Source organism: Trachypithecus francoisi, unplaced genomic scaffold (genome assembly GCF_009764315.1).
Source record: "Trachypithecus francoisi isolate TF-2019V2 unplaced genomic scaffold, Tfra_2.0 Lachesis_group8, whole genome shotgun sequence".
NCBI classification, from domain to species: Eukaryota; Metazoa; Chordata; class Mammalia; order Primates; family Cercopithecidae; genus Trachypithecus; species Trachypithecus francoisi.
In genome coordinates, this window is record NW_022681473.1 from 28,339,006 (window position 1) to 28,361,399 (window position 22,394).

General features: G+C 45.1%; 1 protein-coding gene across 4 annotated transcripts in view; it reads right to left on the minus strand.

The window, feature by feature from the left end:
• Nucleotides 1–22,394, minus strand: part of PRR5L (proline rich 5 like) — a 102,446-nt gene that overhangs the window by 68,295 nt on the left and 11,757 nt on the right. For 3 of the 4 annotated variants that reach the window (XM_033205042.1, XM_033205045.1, XM_033205041.1), the window contains 2 exons: nt 8,213–8,501; nt 6,101–6,181 (listed from right to left, as the gene is read on the minus strand). In XM_033205042.1, the coding sequence (XP_033060933.1) occupies nt 6,101–6,181; nt 8,213–8,376 (245 nt within the window). In that variant the 5' untranslated portion in view covers nt 8,377–8,501. Of the gene's footprint in view, nt 1–6,100; nt 6,182–8,212; nt 8,502–10,265; nt 10,429–22,394 lie in introns of those variants that run through there. The other variant, XM_033205043.1, reaches the window with a different exon arrangement.

Sequence of the window (22,394 nt, forward strand, 5' to 3'; positions counted from 1 at the left end):
CTTTCTGCCTGCTCCCGCTTCCGATTTCAACTTGGGTATCACTTTCTCCTAGGTCTAATTATGTGCCCATCCTCCACAGGCTCCCAGCACTCCAGATTCCACCTTCACCCCTCTAAAAGCATTGCCCGAGAACTACCTGCCCAGTTCCTCTCTCATTCTGCTATAAGAGCTCCAAGACACAAACCACCTACTCAATGGCCACCCCAGAATACAGCCCCGTACTCCACATTTATTCAATAAAAGAATCAATGAATCAATGGCCCCTCCTTCGACACACACACCCCAATACTCAAAGACTGAATAAGAACTTATAAGAACATTGGCAAGCAGGTTCTTCAAAGAACCAGCAAACATCAATCTTGCTTTTTTTTTTTTCACACTTTTCTAATTCTTCTCGGTCGCATAAAATCAGTGGGAGAGTTGGCAGAAAAGACTGTTTAGGGAGAGTGCACTCCTGTGTCAGCTTAGCTGCCCTCATTCTTGGAAGGGCTCATGAAACTCAGACCTCTAGCCCAGACTTGTCCCCGCTGCCAAAACGCAGCCACATCAGGGGTGAGGCTGGAGAGGGGTGTTAAAAGCCGCACTAACACCCCACAGAGAATTCAAAACAAGAAGATTCCCAGAATCAGCCCAAACTCCAGCAGATGGAAATTTAGGGAAGCCAGAATTGTTGATTGTGATGCCTGGGGATTTAGCCAGAATCCGTCTATTCTGAAAGGTCATTTTCTTACCTTGAGAGATACTACAATGTGTAAGCTGTGCCTCCTAAGGCAGTTTCAATAGGAAATATTCTGATTTATGGTTTTCATATCAACAGACCATGTGCCCTGACTTTTACACAGGGCAACACTGGCCACTATATTGAGGTGAGACATTTCTGTCGGATTATTATTATTATTATTTTTTTTTGAGACAAAGTCTCACTCTGTCCCCCAGGCTGGAGTGCACTGTGGTGCGATCTTGGCTCACTGCAACCTCTGTCTCCCAGGTTCAAGCAATTCTCCTGCTTCAGTCTCCCAAAAATAGCTGGTTGGGATTACAGGTGCACACCACCATACCTGGCTAATTTTTGTATTTTTAGTAGAGACAGGGTTTTGCCATGTTGGCCAGGCTGGTCTCGAACTCCTGAGGTGATCCACCCGCCTCGGCCTCTCAAAGTTCTGGGACTACAGGGTGAACCGCTGCACCTGGCCTGACAGATTTATTCTTTTGTTGTTGTTGTTGAGATGGAGTCTCGCTCTGTCGCCCAGGCTGGAGTGCAGTGGCGCAATCTCTACCTCCTGGGTTCACGTCGTTCTCCTGCCTCAGCCTCCCGAGTAGCTGGGACTACAGGCACCCACCACCACGCCCAGCTCATTTTTTTAATATATATTTTTAGTAGAGACAGGATTTCACCGTGTTAGCCAGGATGGTCTCGATCTTCTGACCTCGTGATCTGCCCACCTTGGCCTCCCAAAGTGCTGGGATTACAGATGTGAGCTACCACGCCCAGCTGGATTTATTCTTACAGTGTGGAGACACCTGTCTTTGGATCCAATACTGTGTTTTAGAACTTGACCTTCCTCAGTCCCAAGTTCTTCCTCATAGTTACTTCAAAATCTATCTGCTAACATTTAAAATACAGTCTATTTTAAAAGACATGTCATAAATGGAAAGGCCACTTATAATAATTACTGCATTACAAGACCCAGCTACATAAAACATCTTCCTTCCTAGTCATCCTTTGCATTGGCTACTATTTAAATAAATTTGTATTTCCCAGGTACATACTAACTCCACAGATAGAAAGTGGCCAGGGTGACTGGGATGAGTGACCCAAAGAACGTGATTTAGGCTTTGACCCCAGACTTGGATACTCCATCAAAACGTTTATTACCATTTGGCTTGAGTAGAATGGAGAACTGAGAAAGTCATTTCCTCTTGTTCTTTTCTCTGTGGAAAGGAGAAACAGCTGGCTCTCCTTGTAAGAACTTAGCCTCACCCAAACTTCAACTCCAGGCACCACTCTTTGAGGATTCTGTCCCAGACTCTCTAGTTCAAAGTGAGCTCACCTCATCCAAACTGCTGGAGAAGTTTTTTCTGAGACAGGATCTTGCTCTGTTGCCCAGGTTGGAGTGCAATGTGCATCGTCACACCTAGTTTTTAATTTTATTTGTAATTTTTTGTAGAAACCGGGGTTTCATTATGCTGCCCAAGCTGGTCTCAAACACTTGGACTCAAGCAATCCTCCTGTCTCAGCCTCCCAAAGTGCTGGGGTTACAAGTGGGAGCATGACACCCAGCCAGGAGAGGGTTATACACAGCACTATTCATGGGGAAATTCATCACATCGGCCTGTGCTTTCATGCACTGTACTCACCCATTATGTATCACTTTACTATTTCTTAAGTGTTCACAGTAATAAGAATCATATGGCTAATATTTATTAAACTTTATTAAATCACCAGACCCTGTACTAAGGATGCTTTTAGCATTATCTCAATCCTCCCAGTGACCATGAGGTTAGGGCTATTATTATCCTCATTTCATAAAAGACAAAATAGACTTAGAAAAATGAAGTCACTTGCCCAAGGTCACGCAGCTAGCCCAATCTTGATCCCTGGTCTCTCTGAATCCAGAAACTGCTCTCTTCGGTTAAAAATTTCTATTAAGCCTAGCACAAATCCTCTTGCATATAAGAGGACTGTCACAACTGAAAAATGGGCTGAAGAACTGAGGCCTCTCTGTTTGCACATCTCTTTCTGACATCCCTACCATTCTGTGCCCCACCCTCTCCACCAGTCCTGCTTCAATCATGTTGAGTTGATAGATCTATTCTGCAAACAAGTCTTCCAAAAGGAAAATCAAAACCCAAGTGTCTACTTGAATGTAACCAGAGAGCAGCCTAGTGTTTAAGATGCTGGAATAAAGGCAGCTGTGTTTACCTCCACACAGGCACTTGCTGATGTGGGAGGGTTGGCTTTATTCAACTTGGGACATCCAGGTCACATTCAGTCCCTGGGAGATACTTCACATCCTCAGTTATAATCTGCGTCTCTGATGTGAAAGCCTATCTCCATCCTCTGGCCTTCTCTAATATAAGTGTGGCTAGAATGCAAGGTACAGAAAAATGGGGAAGAAAGCTCTGATTTTTTTTTAAGCTTTGGCTTACTCTGGGCTCAATTTATATCTGGGCAAATAGTTTCAAACTTCAACCATATGTAGTTCCCACTAGTCTGAAAAATCACTCAAGACACAGAGGACATCTAGTAGCCCTAACTCCAACACTGGAAAGGAGGGCTGGGGGAGTGTCATGCTCCTCAGGATGGGTGTTAGTCACAGGATATGATAAGAGATGGGCTCACAGAGACCTCGGGAAAGGAACGATGGCAGAAAAAAAGATCAGGAACCGTCAGCTTAATCCCTCTCCCAGCATAAGACCTCTCTTTCTGACACTACAATATTGCCCAAAGAACAAAGGTGTTGCTATGCATCCCCCCAAAATTTATATGTTAAAGCCTTAACCCCCAATTTGATGGGATTTGGAGATGGGCCTTTGAGAGATACTTGGGGTTACATGAGGTCATGAGAGTAGGGCCCACATGACTAGTGTCCTTATAAGGGACATCAGAGAGCAAGCTCTTCCCATCGAATGCAAAAGAGGTCATGTGTACACAAAGTACACATCTGCAAGCCAGGAAGAGGGCCATCACCAGGAATGGAAATGACCAGCACCTTGATCTTGGACTTCCCAGCCTCCAGAACATCAAGAAATACATTTTTGTTGTTTAAGTCATCCAGACTATGGTATTTGTTATGGCAGCCCCAGCAGACTACTAGAGGTATCTAAGTCAGAAAGGAGTTCAAATCGTTATGCCACTGCTCATTGCTGTGTGACTTTGGACAAATTATTTTATTTCTCTAATACATGATTTTCTCATTTATCAACTACTCATAACAAAGGGCTGTGGGGAGGGTTGAATGTATTGATGTAGGAGGAAGGTACCTAGCATTTTTTGGGGACTCAACACCCCGAAGCAGCAATACCTCCCCAATGCATGCAACGACTAGTATCATAAAAGGGCAGCTTCTTGGCCATATTCAGTCCACAGATGTGTTTTGTTTGGCCTGCTCTAATGTTTGGGGAAATTTGGATTTACCAACATTTAAAAGTCAGAAAATTTCACATAAACATCTCAATTTCCAGTTCTTCTTGAAAAATAAGAGATGTATCATAGGGCCTGTATTCTGCCAGGGTAATCCTCTTTCGACAGAGGACAAGATCTCACCACCCGGCACCCACACCAGCTTCACCCATTCAGAAGACCTGCTTGGTACCTGAAGTCTTTTGAGTTAGCAGCCCCTGGGCTACCTGGGCTGGTGAAATCTGGCTTGGCCTGTACTTATCCCAGCTGTCCACAAACAGAGCTTTTAAGTACAATTTCAGGATCAGCCTCCCAAAGTGAAGAACAATTAGCACATTCCTGAGTCACTGTTTTATTTATTTATACTTGTATTGTGAACTAAAGAACCTCATGGAAAGGCCAGAATTTTAGTCCTTGGAGAAGAATGAAGCTTGGCAATGTGGGGGTTGGCTGACCCAGATTTGCCCCTGTCACTCAACTTCTTAGGGCCTCAGTTTCCTCCTTTGTAAAATGAGGCCTTGGGCTAGATATCTTTTGTCTTCTTCCATATTTATATAAGATGTGAAATTCAAGAACATGGATGGAAATTTAATACAATTCTAAAGACTTTAATGAAAGTAGAGCTCTTAAAACACCCCATTGACCTTAACACAGGCCTTAACTATCTGTAAACAGGACCAGAACAATGTACTTGTTTATTGTTCTGCCCACTGCAGGGTTGGGTCTTTAGCCTTGAAGTTCTACACTTAACATATCCAGAAACAAATGAATGCCAGGGCCTGAAAAGACCTGATGGAGGCCAGGCGCCGTGGCTCATGCCTGTAATCCCAGCACTTTAGGAGGCCAAGGTGGGTGGATCACGAGGTCAGGAGTTCAAGACTAGTCTGGCCAAGATGTGAAACCTCGTCTCTACTAAAAATACTAAAATGAGCCGGGCATGGTTGCAGCCGCCTGTGATCCCAGCTCCAGAGGCTGAGGCAGAGAACTGCTTGATCCCAGGAGGCGCGGGCCGCAGTGAGCCAAGATGGTGCCACTGCACTCCAGCCTGGGCAACAGAGCAAGACCCCATTTCAAAAGAAAAAAAAAAAAGACCTGATGGATCAATCTCCCATCCCTAGAAGATCCTGGTGCTCTGAGCCCTGCCTGACTTGCTGCTCTCATTTCACCAAAACACAGACCTAACTGCACAACTACCCAACTTCAGGTGCTCTACGCATGTGGATGGGCCTTCTTTTGGTTCTTTGCTCATTGCAACCACAGGAACTTTGCATGCGCAGTTTCTACCAACTGGAGCTCTCTTCACCTAGGTAATATCCGTGGATGTTTCAGATCACAGCAGCAGCATCACATCCACCCTTCCTGGCCTCCTTGACAAAAATCAATCATTCTAACATATGCTTTCATCACATCAGCTGTGTTGGAGTAGCTGTCTTAGTTGCACTGTTACATTTCACATGTGTGGCTAGTTGACTCATGATTCCCTTCCCAATGAATATAAATTCCAGGAGGGCAGGGTCCATGTCTGTCTTTGGTCCTTGTTGTCTCTCCAGTGCCTGGCCAACAGAGACGCACTCAAATGTTTGCTGGTAAGACACTTAGTAAAAGGAAGAACAGCAATAAAACCCTAAGCAGTCTGGTTCCAACAACCAAGCTGAATTGCCTATTATGGTGCCTAATGGTTAGGAGGGGCACAATAAATGCTTGCAGAATAAATGACATCTGCCATCTATCAACCCTCTACCCCTACCCCCACAAAACACACTACATACTGAACAAATGATTCTCTCTGGATCAGAAGTTTAGACAGATATAGGTCTCAGAACACAACAGCCATGAAAGCAGCATAGCTGACAGAAGAAGCAATAAGAGCCAAGCAGGAAAAAAAAAAAAAACCCTTAAGGCTCCTAAGGGGGTAGCCCCTTTGCCCCTGCTCAGGCTTATACGGGAAAATGGCACCAAGTCTGGCCTGCCACATACCTGATGTTTTCGTTCAGGGCGTAGAGCTCGTTGCTTTGCAAGCCGCCCCCTTTGAAAACGTTGATCACAGCAGTCTGAACGCTACAGGAAAAGAGAATAACACCTGGTTAGAGAATCTCTCTTCTTGGGCCATTTCAATAGCAGCTTAGGGCTGAAGGTGGGTGGAGTGACCAGGAAGCTCATAGCACAAACCTGGTCACACTCTCCATCCATCCTCCATTTCCTCCTGAGTGTCCTTGGAGAGAAAGGAAGATGGAAGCCGAAAGGACTCAAAAGCAGCCCCTGCTTTCTTGCAAGCCAGCAGGTCTTCCTCCCTCACCTCGCTGGCGGCCCTGCTGGTGCAGCCACAGTCAAGGGCAGGCAATGGGATCTGACTGCAGGAAACTGCATGGGCCTGGGAGATTCCAAATGGCATTTCCTGCCAGCAGAAGCTGACCCATGCCTGGGGTTCTTTCACAGCCACTGTCTTCACAGGGAAGCTTGGTGGCCTTGAACTAACATGAACCAGTAATTCCTTTCCTTTTTAACAGCACTTTCCTTGGAAGAATTTCCCGCAGGCCAGCCTTACAGGCCCCTCATATTTCCACTCCTGTGAGGTGTACGGGCAGTAGAGTCAGTCCCTTGAGAGGCCATATCAGGGCTTACTGCACAGCCTCTAGGACGACAGCCCAGTGTTTCAGCAAAGGAGCTGCTTACGATCTTGTCTGTATTAAGGGCCCTGGCCTTTTCTTTAAAGAACAGGGATCCATTTAACACCAAAACATTTTGGAACCCCCTCTCTCCATCCCTATCATCAGAGTCATGCTTTCTGTGTCCATTCATTGAAAATATCCATAATGGGTTGGGCACGGTGGCTTACGCCTGTAATCCCAGCACTTTGGGAGGCAGAGGCAGGCAGATCATTTGAGGTCAGGAGTTCAAGACCAGCCTAGCCAACATGGTGAAACACCGTCTCTACTAAAAATACAAAATCAGTCAGGTGTGGTGGCGTGCACTTGTAAATCCAGCTACTCAGGAGGCTGAGGCAGGAGAATCGCTTGCACCTGGGAGGCAGAGGTTGCAGTGAGCCAAGATCACAGCACCGCACTCCAGCCTGGGTGACAGAGCAAGACTGTCTCAAGAAAATAAAAAATAAAAAAAAAAAAAGAAAAAAGATCCATAATGATCCAAACTACAAAGAATTCAGTCATGCTTCAAAATAATGGTGCATTTAATTTCTCCAAACAGTATCTGTAAAGATTTGAAAAACAGTAGCCCACAAGCATATAAGACACAGTGCCGATTCAGTCTGCTCAATTCTTGGTGCACAAAAGGTTGGCTAGAACCTAACAAAACTCTGTGCCTCCTCTTCTAAGCACCCGTGGCTCACAGGTCTTCATAATCTTTGGTTTATGCCACTCATTTAATTTTTCACAGACATGTTTTATCTTCCCAAGCAGGAAGTAGGAAGTAAGTTACTTAAGGTTACTTATAGAAGTCCACTCTCGGATATGCTGACAGTTTCAGGTGTGACTAATGAGCATGACTAGTGACTGTAATTCCAGTACAACTGTCCCAGTCTGGTAAACTGACTCTGACAGGCCAGAGGCTCTCAGTGGTCTATTTTCTGGCTACTGAAACAAAGAAAGCTAACAGACACACTGGATGTAAAAAAACCTTCCCCTCTTGGCCAGGTGTGGTAGCTCACACCTATAATCCCAGTGCTTTGGAAGGCTGAGGTGGGAGTGATCCCTTGAGGCCAGGAGTTCAAGGCCAGCCTGGCCAGTATAGTGAGACCCCAGTCCTTTAAAAAAAAATTGTTTTTTTAATTAGCTAGGTGTGGTGGCATGTGCCTGTTGTCCCAGTTACTCAGGAAGCTGAAGCTGAGAGGATCACTCGAGTCCAGAAGTTTGAGGCTGCAGTGACCTATAATTGCACCACTGCACTCCAGCCTGGGTGACAGAGTGAGACCCTGTCTCTAAATAAAGGGGAAAAAAATTTGCTCTTGTCATCATTTACCCCCATAATCACGACCTTCCCAGAATCAGCAGAAGCTCAGTCAGCCCCCGGATGCCTCCCTCCCTGCCATGGCCCTTGGCAGCCCTCCACCCCACATCCTGCGGCCTCCTTCACCTGTTCCAGGCCGAGCTGGAGCTGAGCTGCAGAGCCTGCCGAGTTGCTTGGAATCGGGGAAGGTCGCTGAGCACGGGGGAGCTCATGAAGCGCGGTCTAGGCCTGCGGAAGGAGCCCATCTTGTGGAACTCGCCGGGCAGAATGGGAGCGAAGCCACGGGTCATAAGTCCTGGTGACAGTTCAGCTTCACCTCTAGGAGCAGAAGGTCCTGAATGCCCTCGGAAAGGGCTTTTCCAAGGGCTGCCTTCAGGTGCTCAGGCTTTCTTAAAACCACGAATGTAGCCAACACCTGAAAAGAGAGGGTAGCTTTTATTGAGAACTCCTGGCCTGAGAGCGCCTCTTAGAGGAAGTTGGCTGGGACTTTCCAGCCTAACTACCCCCAAAACAACTGTGGTACCCAGAAATAGCATCTATTCCCTTGCAGGTTCCTATTCACAGGTTTGTACAGATCTCTTTTTCGTTGTAACAGTGTGGTCACCTGCAAGTAGGAAGACAGTGACAACGGGGCAAGGCTAAGACCAGTCCTGCAGAAAAATGATTTCTAAGCTGTGCTAGACTCTGGTTCTAACATGCACCCATCAGTTTGGGCACTGCCTGGGTTTCTTTTTTTTTTTTTTTTTTTTTTTGAGACGGAGTCTTGCTCTGCCACCCAGGCTGGAGTGCAGTGGCCGGATCTCAGCTCACTGCAAGCTCCGCCTCCCGGGTTTATGCCATTCTCCTGCCTCAGCCTCCCGAGTAGCTGGGACTACAGGCGCCCACCTCGTCGCCCGGCTAGTTTTTTTTGTATTTTTAAGTAGAGACAGGGTTTCATCGTATTAGCCAGGATGGTCTCGATCTCCTGACCTCGTGATCCGCCCGTCTCGGCCTCCCAAAGTGCTGGGATTACAGGCTTGAGCCACCGCGCCCGGCCTGCCTGGGTTTCTGTGGCCCATGATGTTGTGCAGTAAGAGATAGATTTTTTTTAAATGTCTCAAGGAGGACACAAGAGCTCCTCATCCTGGCATTGATGACCTTCCATGATACGCCCTTACCATGCCAGTCTGAATGTATTGCTCAGTTTTTCTCAAAGTATCAGTGTCTCTTCACTCAGGCACATCTCACCTTCCCTTACCTGCTATTCCTTCACTCATTTCAACAGGACACACTCACTGAATCTTTGCTATTTATTAACCACTGTGAGTTGCAGAACATCCATCCAAAGATTTCTAAGACCAAATCCCTGCCCTCAGGGTACTCAGTCTATGGAGAAGATAACTATCTTTTCAAGTATTCACTCATGCAATAAATATTTATTGAGCAGCTACTATGCACAGGCACTCAGGCACTGGGAGATATAAGATGGCTCCAGAGGCCATGGTGCCCTGCGCCATGGAGCTCACAACCAGCAGGCACTCTTCTATGTCATGCCTGATCCTTCCACCACACTTTTGCTCATACCAACTGCTCCTCTTACCCATAATTCTCTTCCTTTTTCCCTCTGCTTATTTAAACCCAACTCACCCTGCAGGGTCGGGTTCAAGGACACTGTCCCCTTGTAGCAGTTGCTGGGAGACTTTGCGGCTTCACAGTTAAAGGCAGTGGCTTCAGGTTTGAGTCTTAACTTGGCCATTCCCAAGTTGTGTGATTTCGGACACACTGAGTCTAAAGTCCTCAGCTGTTACTAATGCCCACTTTCCAGGACTGGAGAAACGAAATGAGATCACGTGACATGGCCAGCAGCATGGCACAGCCATGGGCCTCAAGGACTGGCTATTTCCACTCAGATGAATTTCTTTCTTTCCTCGACACCTTTGGACCTGTAATTTCAGTCTCTTATTCTTTAGTGACTCTAAAGTCCTTTAGTGACTCTAAGGAATGACTTAAAAGGTGAGTATTAGAGTTCAGCAGAGGGAAGGACAAAAGGAAACACCACGAATCTCATAGTCACTTTTTACTTGCGGGTTTAGTAGGTTTAGCCCAGAAGTATGTTCACTGACATCTCTCTCACCAGCTAACTCTGCTATGTCCCAAAAACTAATGATGTAAGAAAAAGATATTCTAGCCTTAAGTCAACCTTCAGGTTGCCAGGGGAGAAGGTTTTTGCATCTCCAGCTGGTTAGCATTTGAAGAAGGGGGAACCGAAGTCTCAACTCCAAATCGAACATGCTGTTGTGGTCAGAAGAGTGAGTTAGGCCACTCAGATGGGCACGGAGGGAAGCCATCAAAAGGGCACGGGAGGTGTTAGCAGCTGTCTGCAGGCAACAGGCATAGCAACAAGGAACTTGTGATACGAAGAGGCAGAAAAGAAATGACTTGTCCTGTCTCTTCATTTTTTTCTTTTAAGGAAAAAGCAGACTTATGTCCTGTTTTTCTGTACAGTCTTTGCCCCTTCACCCTCTGCTCAGAATGAGTTCAACAGTTTTGTTAAACTTTATTAACAAAAGAAGCATAACAGGCCTGTCAAGTTTCAGAAGGTCTCAGCAGCTTCATAAATGCCACTGCCACTTGGAAAGATCTATATAAACCAACAAATGAGGTGACGAAGAAATAAAGCCACACAAGGTCCTTCCGTATCCTTAAACCGGCTAGCTTTGGGATTTAACTCGTCCAGTAAAGGTCACACTACAAAGACAAGATCCATTTCACTGCCCTTCTTCAAATGGGCCTGCTAACTGCAATTCACCTGTGTAATTACAGGATATTAACTCCCTTTATGAGGATCTTAAACGAGTTAGTGGAGCTGCCTCTCATTCCATGGTACTGGTACAGGGAAGTAGAAAAGTGAGCAGAATGGATCGTTCCAGGTGTTTACCCACCACCTTCCTGCCGAAACACCCACTTCTCCAGGAAACTGTAAGACACTGAGGATCACAGGCTGGCTCCTGTCCCCATCCACTTCTCAGTTAGTGTCCCCAGGCCGCCTAGTCCAGCAAAGCGCCAGGCAGCTCCATCCACACACTCAGCCCCTCTTAAATAAGGGTCACTTTCAGCCTACAACTGTGGCTCCCGTAGACTCATAAACTGCAGAGTCACACACGAGTTGCCACTGACTCATTTTTCTCCTCCCGAATCCGCCACTCTCAACGCTGATAGTTAAAGAGAATGTGAAGCTGTCTTTGTCTCCACCGTTCCTACTTCCGGGCAGAGCCAAGAGACCTCCCCAGAGCAGCACAGGGAGAAGGAGGAGGCCGTTGGGAGCATTGACAAGAGTGCCCTAAAGGGAAAGGCTGATACACCCTGGGTTCACCTGCTACAGCGCTGGGCCCGCAGGCGCAGGCCTGTCCTGACCTAAATCTGACAAATCAGAAAATGACAGAACAGACGGGCCCTCGGAGTGGGGCCAGTCCAGGTCCCATTTACAGATGACAAAGGTATAGCAAAGAAACAAAGAAACTTGTCCAGGGTGCTCAAGGCAGGAAGAGAGCTAGGACTGTTAGAGCTGTTCCGACACCTGTTTGAGCATGTTCCCCAGCTCCCACCTAGGCCAATCTGCAAACTCCTTGAAGACAGGCATAGGGCTTTATTCACCTCTGCATCCTCAAGACTAAGCTCACTGCTTAGCCTGTAATCCCAGCACTTTGGGAGGCTGAGGTGGGTGGATCACCTGAGGTCGGGAGTTCGAGACCAGCCTGACCAACATGGAGCAACCCCGCCTCTACTAAAAATACAGAATGAGCGGGGCATGGGGGAGCATGCCTATAATCCCAGTGACTCAAGGAGCTGAGGCAGGAGAATCGCTTGAACCTGGGAGGCGGGGATTGCAGTGATCCGAGATCGTGCCATTGCACTCCAGCCTGGACAACAAGAGCAAAACTCATCAAAAAAGAAAAGAAAGGGGAGGAGAGGGGAGGGGAGGGGAGGGAAAGGGAAGGCAGGGGAGGGGAGGGGAGGGGAAAAAAGAGGAGAGGAAGGGACGGGAGAGGAGAGGAGAGGAAGGGAGAGGGGAGGGGAGGGGAGAAAAGAGATGAAGGAAGATGTAAGAATTAAGAAGACATTGGCTAGGCTGGGCACAGTCGCTCTCATCTGTAATCCCGGCACTTTGAGAGGCCAAGGCAGGCGGATCACCTGAGGTCAGGAGTTCAAGAGCAGCCTGGCCAATATGGCAAAACCCTGTCTCTACTAAAGGTACAAAAATTAGCTGGGCATGATGGTGTGTGCCTGTAGTCCCAGCTGCTCAGGAGGCTGAGGCAGGAGAATCGCTTGAACCCGAGAGGCGGAGGTTGCAGTCAGCCAAGATCGCACCACTGCACTCCAACCAGGGCGACAGAGCGAGGCTTCAATCTCTCTCGGAAAAAAAAAAAAAAAAAGGCATCAGCTGCCTGGCTGCCATGAAGCCAAGCATTGTCTCAATACATAAACTTCCTCAACCCTCGCAAAATACCACTTGAGCTGGGCACAGTGGCTCATGCCTGTAATCCCAGCACTTTGGGTGGCCAAAGTGGGCAGATCATAAAGTCAGAAGTTTGGAAATCAGCCTGACCAACATGGTGAAACCCTGTCTTGACTAAAAATACAAAAATTAGCCGGGCGTGGTGGCGCACCTATAATCCTAGCTACTCAGGAGGCTGAGGCAGGAGAATAGCTTGAACCCAGGAGGCAGAGGTTGCAGTGAGCCGAGATCGTGCCACTGCACTCCAGCCTGGGTGACAGAGCAAGACTCTATCTCAAAAACAAAACAAAACAAAACAAAACACTTGAACATCAGAGAAGTTAAGTAACCTACCCAAAGTCACATAGCTAGTGAGTGACAGATCATTGACTGGTGCCTCATTCCCTAGCCCACTCCCACTTTTCCATGCTACCAAACTCAGAAAACCAGAACTGAAGCCACTAAGTTAGGAACCAAATTTCATATCAAAAGTTCAACCTCATGCCCCTGAGATAAATAAACTGGCATAAGGAACTCTATGACCATACTTGATGGGGCAAGAGGAGTGGTGAGAAAGGATGAAAGGAGAAAGCACAGTTGCCTTAGACACCCACTCCCTACTAGCTGTGTAACCTTGATCAAGTTACTCGACCTCTCTGAGTCTCAAATTCCTCCCACATGAAATGACCCTGAGTGACTGCCTGAGGGTTGAAGGAGGATTAAGTGAGTAAATATTTGTCAAGCACTTAGAACTGTACCTGGCAAATAAGTGCTACATAAGAGCTCGTTCAATAAATAAAATCACGTTGTTGCAGTTATTCCTAAATTGCCAAGCCGTGATAGCAGTGGGGATACAACAGTAGCTCCCTCTGCTTCTGGTAACCCAGTGGCATCTGGAAGTACTCCACTGAGGAGCAGACAAGTCTTCTGAGCCCCCATCCCCCTCACAGTGCACCCAGGCTTGCCTCCTTAGCCCTTTGATAACTCATGACGTTATTTACTGACCCTACACCTCTCTGTAGCAAGTTCCTCAGTTTGAAAGTGTTTTTCCACCCACAGTTGTGCTTCTAAGTCTTACCTCAATCCTGTAAGGCAGATGGAGCAGACAGTCTGTCACAAATTAGGAAACTGAGGCCTGAGCAGGTGCCTGACTCGGCTAAGGCTGGACAGCTGGCAGATCAGGGACTCAGCCCCGGCTGGAAGTCCCCCAGCCTCACGCCTGGCTCACTGTTGAGCCTGCCAGGAGATTCCTTTTATCTTTTTTCCTATATGTTTCAAAATATTTTCATTATGAAATTTTCATTTTCATTATGAGTTTATACACACACAAACATATATTTTAAATAATAATAGTAGACCAGGCATAGTGGCCCACGCCTATAATCCCAGCACTTTGGGAGGCTGAGGCTGGAGGATTGCTTGAGCCCAGGAGGGTGACACCAGCCTAGGCAATGTAGTGAGACCCTGTCTCTACAAAAAATAAAAATAAAAAGGAATTGTTCAGCGATGGTAGTGTTTGCCCGTATTCTTAGCTACTCAGCAGGCTAAAGCAGGAGCATCGCTTGAGCCCAGGAGTTCGAGGTTACAGTGAGCTGTGATCATGTCACTGCACTCCACCCTAGGCAACAGAGCAAAACCCTGTTTCTATTTAAAAAAAAAAAACTAATAAATAAATAATGATAATAAACTAGTACCTACTTAAGAAATAGAATGTTACCTTGGAAACTCTATGTGCCCCTATTTTTCTGATAATAGCATACTTGGTCATATATTACAAAAAACATAAGAATTCACATAACTCTATAACATACATAGTGAAAGGCCTCTTTCTAGCCACTTAGTATAGAGCAGCTCTATCCTGTAGAACTTCGAGATGACACAAATGTTCTGTATTTGTGCTGTCCAATATGGTAGCCACTAGCCATATATGACCATTGAGAACTTGAAATGTGGCTAGTGCAAGTGAAGAACTGAATTTTAATTTTATTGAATTTTTAATAGCTGTACACATGTGTACACACACATTCTTGTTAATATGCTAATAAGAATGAGTAATGTTTTTCTTTCCTTTTAATAACACGTCATGGCCATCTTCCCATATCACTACATATTGATCTACTTTATTATGTTTAATGGTAGCTTGGCTATTCCATTTAGGAGGTATTACGTTTTATTTAACTAGTCCCCTATGGGTAGATATTTAAGGAGTTTCCCCTTTTTTGTTACTGTAAAGAATGAGTGTATCTGTGGGTCTTAGGGATGACATGACCACGTTTGTAAGGTGGCTTCTCAGCAGTGGAACTTCTGAATCAAAGGGCCCAGAAATTCTTAGTTATGACTCTAATGCCCACCCCTACCAGAGCCTAGAAATAGCATTGCAGAAAGATGTTGAGAAGTATAATGCTTATAGCTCTGAAGGATGTACAGCCACAAGTGTGTATCATTCAGAGCTTTGGCGGCAGATAAACCCTAAAATCAATGGTCACTTTGCCATTCGCTCACTATGGTAGGCAGAAAAACATCTCCCAACCCCCTACAAAGATACATTCGCTTGTCACCAAAACCTGTGAATATTATCTTATATGGCAAAAGATGCGATTCAGATAAGAATTTTGAGAAGAGAAGCTGGTCCTGGATTATCCAGGTGGGCCATAAACACAATCACATGTGTCCTTATTAAGGGGATGCAGAAGGTACTAGAGACAGAAGAGGAGAAGACACAGACACACATAGAGAAGAAGGTGATGTGGAGACAGAAGCAGAGACTGGAGTAATGCAGTCACCAGGAGTTGAAAGAGAAAAGAAGCAGATTCCCCTCTACAGGGAGTACAGCCCTGCCCCACTTTAATTCTGCACTTATGGCCTCAAGAACCATGAAAGAATATATTTCTGTTGTTTGAAGCCATGAAAGCTGTGGCCATTTATTATAGCAGCCACAAAAAACCAATATACTCACAGTATGACCTTGGACACCTCTGAGCTGCAGTTTCTACATCTGAAAAGTGGGAAAAGGAAGAGTTGTGGTGACCAAAAAGATTGTCTATGAAGTACTTTGCATGGTTCCTGGAACTGTACAGGCGCTAGACACAGGTGCAGTGGAAGCTGGGAGAAAAGTCACCCGAGACAGGCTGGTGTCACCACTTCCTGTGGAGCACTGAGCAGGTGATTTAGGATTTGCAAGATATTGGATGAGATGACTCAAGTAGGACTTAGAATGCTCCTTGAACACAGCAAGTGCTTGATAAATGCTACCTATGGTTTATTGTATTGCCTCCATTACTGCTACCCCTGTATTAGCCTGTTCAAACTGCTATTACAAAATACAGCAGCCTGCATGGCTTACACAACAGAAATTTCTTTTCTTGCAGTTCTAGAGGCTAGAAGTCCATGATTAAGATGTCAGCAGGGTTGATTTCCTTTGAGGTCTCTCTCCTTGGTTTACAGATGGCTGCCTTCTAGCCATGCCCTCACATAGTCTTTCCTCTGTGCACTCATGCCCTTGGTGTTTCTCTTTATGTCCAAATTGCCTCTTCTAGGACACACACACAAAAATGGAAAGACATTCCATGTTCACTGATTGAAAGAATCAATAGTATTAAAATGTCCATACTATCTAAAGCAGTCTACAGATTGAATGCAATCCCAATCAAAATACTAATGACATTCTTCACAGAAATAGAAAAAAAAATCCTAAAATTTATATGAAACCAAGAAAGACCCAGAATTGCCAAAATCTTCCAGAGCAAAAAGAACAAAACTGGAGGAATCACACTATCTGACTTTAAATTATACTACAGAGCTGTAGTAACCAAAACAGCATGGTACTGGCATAAAAAACAGACACACAGATTAATGGAGCAGAATAGAGAACCCAGAAACGAATCCATACATTTATAGTAAATTCATTTTTGACAAAGGTGCCAAGAACATACACTGAGGAAACAACAATCTCTTTAATAAATGGTGCTGGGAAAACTGGATATTCATATGCAGAAGAATGAAACTAGACCCCTATCTTATATATAAAAATCAAATCAAAATGGGTTAAAGACTTAAACCTAAGACCTTATACTATGAAACTGCTAAAAGAAAGCATTAGGGAAACTCTCCAGGACATTGGACTGGGCAAAGATTTCTTGAGTAATACCCCACAAGCACAGGAAACCAAAGCAAACATGGACAAATGAGATCACATTGATTTAAAAAGCTTCTGCCCAGCAAAAGATACAAATCAACAAAGTGAAGAGACAACCCACAGAATGGGAGAAAATATTTCAAACTATCCTTCTGACAAGGGATTAATAACCAGAACATATAAGAAGCTCAAACAACTCTATAGGAAAGAAATATAATAATCTGATTTTAAAATGGGCAAAATACCTGAATAGACATTTCTCAAAAGAAGACCTACAAATGGCAAACAGGTATATGAAAAGATGTGCAACATCATTTGACGTGGTTTGGCTCTGTGTCCCCACCCAAATCTCATGTCGAATTATAATCTCCATGTATCAGGAGAGGGACCTGGTGGGAGGTGATTGGATCATGGGGGCAGTTTCCTCCATGCTGTTCTCATGAAAGTGAATGAGTTCTCATGAGATCTGATGGTTTTAAAGTGTGTGGCAGTTCCCCTCTTGCTCTGTCTCTCTCCAGCCACTATGCTTCCCCTTTGCCTTCCCCTATGATTGTAAGTTTCCTGAGGCCTCCATAGCCATGCAGAACTGTGAGCCAATTAAAACTCTTTTCGTTTTAAATTACCCAGTCTCAGGTAGTTCTTTACAGCAGTGTGAAAATGGACTAATACATCATTGATCATCAGATAAATGCAAATCAAAACTACAATGAGATATCATCTCACCCCAATTAAAATGGCTTTTATGCAGAAGACAGGCAATAGCAAATGCTGGTGAAGATGTGAAGAAAACGGAACCTTCATATACTGTTGGTGGGAATGTAAATTAGTATAACCACTATAGAGAACAATTTGGAGGTTCCTCAAAAAACAAAAAATAGAGTTACCATATGATTCAGCAATCTCACTGCTGAGTATATACCCAAAAGAAAGGAAATCAGAATATAAAGGAGATATCTGTACTCCCATGTTTATTGCAGCACTATTCAAAATAGCCAAGACCTGTATGCAATCTAAGTGTCCATCAACAGACTAAAGAAAATGTGGCACATATACATAATGCAGTACTCTTCATCCACAAGAAAGAATGAGATCCTGTGATTTGCAACAACATGGGTGCAACTAGATATCATTATGTTAAGTGAAATAAGCCAGGCACACAATGACAAACTTCACATGTTCTCATTTATTTGTGGTAGCTAAAAACTAAAATGATTGAACTCACAGAGATATGAAAATGATGGTTACTAGAGACTGAGAAGGGGTATTGGTGGTGGGAGGAAAGGGGATGTTAAATGGGTACAAAAATATAGTTAGGTAAAATGAACAAGATCTTGTATGTGATGGTACAATAGGATGACTACAGTCAACTGTATTTTAAAAGAACTAAGAGTATAATTGGAATGTTTGTAACACAAAGAAAGGAACAATGCTTGAAGTGATGGATACCCCATTTACCCTCATGTGATTATTGTGCATTTCATGCCCGTACCAAAATATCTCATGTACCCCCTAAATACACACACTAAGTACCCACAAAAATTAAAAATTAGAAGAAATGTTCTATGCCTAATGTCTCTGAGTTAGAGAAACTAGAACTTTGGTCCATATTCCTTTCTGAAAGGCCAATGCCAGTTACATTAAGAAAAATTCCCTTCAAAAGCAACTTAAAAGTTTTGGTGCTGAAAGGGTTCACTTCAGTTATCTGGAAAGCCCAGGCCCTGGGTCCAGGAAATTCTGTGGCGGTTACAGAGTTACTGGGAGGTATCACAGGCCTTGCTAACACTCAGCTCACATGAGTTTCTTCAAAAACTTCCATGATGTGTTTCTTGGAGAAAAAGAATGTGTCATCTCACTTTCTCCTCACAGCTGCCACGGCCAGGGCATAGAGATGGGGCAAAGCCCTGCCTACTGGGGCAGTGGGTAGAGGAAGATACTGCACTTAGTGGAAAATGCAAATGAATTCCACTAGGGCTCCAACCTTTGACTCTGAAAAGGGAAGTAGAATCGTGGCCCAACAATTTAAAATAAAGAAGTAGGTGGCTTATAATAACTCTGAGGCTTCCAGGAAAAAGCCATTCTGAGTGTAAATAACAAAGAAGTCAAAGAAAACAGCCATGCCACCTAATGTGACTGCCTGGAAAACAAGGAGAAACTAGTTCCCAGGGAAACAAGAGAGATGACCTCTTTTACACATAACACTCGGAAGCTTCTGCAGTCAGAAAGCCCAGCATGCAAATCCTTCCCTGGGCCATGAACACAGGAATGACCCAATGTCCTTCCACACCACCAGGATTTAGATAATGATCAGTCAAACTCAACTGATCCATTCTCTAATTGCAGTCAGAATGGTCTTTCTAATGACAACCTTGATGATCATGATAGCACCATTTACTGACTGCCAACTGTGAGGCGGGCACTTGCCATGTATTATCTCAGCATTTTAAAAATGAACTTAGAAGGTCTTGACTTTTAGTGAAATAGAATAGAAAGTATCAGAGTGCATCACATTTGGAGAAAACAAATGCATTCATGTTTACTGGGTTAAAATGTCTCATTTATTTCACACCTCATATGGCACTCAAAACTACATGAAAGCATCTGTTTGGGAGTACCTGTGTCTGATCTTACGACCACAAGAAGGCAGGTGCTATTACCAACCCCAGCTTACAGAGAAGCAAATGGAGGTGCCTAGTGTTTAACTTGTCTCAGGTCACACAGCTCATGAGAAAGGATGCTGGGACTAGAACCCAACAGTTCAGAGCCCACCACGCTTACGTCACTCTTTGCTGCAATGCCTTCAAATGTTCCCCACAAGTCTTAAAATAAATTCACAAACTCCATCCTCACAGCCTCACTTCTCACCACTCTGCAGTTCCTCTCATTGGCCTTCCTTCATGTCTTCCACCAGCACCTGCTCTGCCCCACCCCAGGATCCTTCCATGTGCTGTGGCCTCTATGTGAAATATTTCCCACCCCACTCCCCAGGTTCAAACCTGCACCCCCTTTATAGCCACCATCACTTGCTCAGAGAGGCCCTCCTTTCTCCTCACCCCTGATTAGGTTCCATTACCCCAGAGAGCACCCTCCCTACCTCCTTCGTCATCTTGTCATAATCTGCCTTAATAAATGACTACAGAATTATTTGTTATAGTTTTGTGAGGCCCATAAGGGCAGGCACTATCTGTCATGTTCTCAGGTACATCCCCAGGGCTTAGCACAGGGCTTAGTGAAGCAGGAATTCCATAGATATTCTCTGAATGAGTAAATGAGCCAGGTGTATGTGAAGCATCACTGCTAAGAGACAGGAACTATAAGCAGGTGTTGGCTCAGAACACCAACATTTAAAATTACATGGGCATTTTGGGAGGCCGAGGTGGGTGGATCACCGGAACTCAAGAGTTCAAGACCAGCCTGGCCAACATGGTGAAACCCTGTCTCTACTAAAAATACAAAAATTAGCCAGGCATGGTGGCGGGTGCCTGTAGTCCCAGCTACTCGGGAGGCTGAGGCAGGAAAATTGCTTGAACCCAGAAGGCGGAGGTTGCAGTGAGCCAAGATCGCGCCATTGCACTCTAGCCTGGGTGACAAAAGCAAAACTCTACCAAAAAAAAAAAAAAATTACATGGGGCTTCACCATGGGTAAACACCAGGGTATTGAAATCTGACTCACTTGGCTTCAAATCCAGCCTCTACAGCTTATTAGCTGGATGACCTGTGTATGTTCCTCATAGGCTCTGAATTTTCAGTGTCCTTGTCTGTCAAATGGTTGTAATGCTTAAGTGCATGTTGTTAAGATGAAACTGAGATAACCCAGATCATGGCCTGGCCGTGAGTAGAGGCCCAAAAAGCTATAGTTATTATTAATATTTTTAAACAACATTGTGTTCTTCGCAAAACTCTCTTAGGCTTCACAAGGTGATGGGTGGTGGGGTTGGGGGAGACAGGCATTCGCACGCATTGTTGCAGGGAGAGCACTCTGACTTGACTGCTGTGGAAGGAAATATGACAAGATCTATCAAAGTGACAAAGGCCATACCCTCTGACCCAACAAATCTATTTCCAAGAATTGTATTCAAGGCACATCAAGTGGCTTATGTAACATGGGTTTTACTGCAGCCTTCTTTATAACAACAATGAGCTGGAAATAACCTAAGTGCTCACCCACAGGGAACTGGCCATATGTAAACTATGGTGTCCCATATACTGGAAGGCAAAGCAGCTCTAAGAAAGAGCTGACCTTGGGTAGGTCGCGGTGGCTCAAGCCTGTAATCCCAGCACTTTGGGAGGCCGAGACGGGCGGATCACGAGGTCAGGAGATCGAGACCATCCTGGCTAACATGGTGAAACCCTGTCTCTACTAAAACTGCAAACAATTAGCCAGGCATGGTTGCGGGCACCTGTAGTCCCAGCTACTCAGGAGGCTGAGGCAGGAGAATGGCGTGAACCCGGGAGGCGGAGCTTGCAGTGAGCTGAGATCCGGCCACTGCACTCCAGCCTGGGTGACAGAGCAAGACTCCATCTCAAATAAAGGAAAAAAAAGAGCCAAACTTGAATGAAAGAAAGGCTAACCACAGAGCCATGTGTACATTATGCTACCATCTATGTAAAAAAGATAAAAAAGAGCATTTACCCTTTTCATTGCATGTGCGTAAAATGTCTCTGGAAGGGCAAACCGGCAACAGATAACACTGGTCTCCCCCAGGGCAAGGAGCTGGGTAGCAGGGACACAGTAGGGAAGTCTTTTCTCTACAAGCCCTTTTGGACTTTTTGAATTCAGAAACATGACAATGCCTTACTTCTTCAAATAACTAAGTGTAAAGGCAATAGTGACTCCCCTAACCTCCCTTCCACAAAAGGAAGACAACAAATGAAGGTCATATGATTTCTTCAAAGTCACCCAGCTGTTAGGAGGAAGTCAAGATTCAGCTTCTGATCCCAAGTTGGACTCTAGCAATGACCATTCATTTGACACCAATTTTGTGTATTCAGCATTTATTCCACAACAGGAGTGACCCTGTGCAGGAACATATGGGCTAGCAAATAAACACTGGCAGGAAAAGTAGATGAAAGGAAGAACCAATTTCTTTTCTTTTTTCTGCACTATGCATCATAAACAGGCCCAAAGGGCCAGGCTAGGACCAGCTTAGGGAGTGAGGCAGGTGTGGACAGTAAGCTTGCTTTACTACCAGCACCTGCCCTGGCTAAAGGAGGCAGCCACTACTCAATCCGATCCGCTGTTTGCCATCTTCGGATATAAGCCCGGTTTTGCCAGATCTGATATTTCCCAGGAAAAGCCAAAAATCCAAATTTTTAGAAACGTGAAATCACTGGATTTGTAAGTGTTGGCAACTAATTCAACAGGCCAACCAGCACTTTGAAGGCCAAACATGTAGGTTTGCGACCTTTACTCTACGACCATCACAGCTGCAGCCTCTAGTCTTCTTAGACCTTTTATGCGGAGCCTAAGCCAGGTATAAGGTAAGCCTGCACTAATCAGTCCCTGTGGCCTTGGGCAAGTCACTTCACTTCTCTGGGTCTGCTGACTCACCAGTTAATTAACGGTTTGGCTCCGCTGATGGCCACGATGTTCTTTCACCATCTCTGGCTGTGCCTTCAGCCCCTACCCTGGGAGCCATACACACTGAGAGCCTTTGAGAGAGGAGGCAGGGACTGATACGCTAACACAACACAAACTCAGA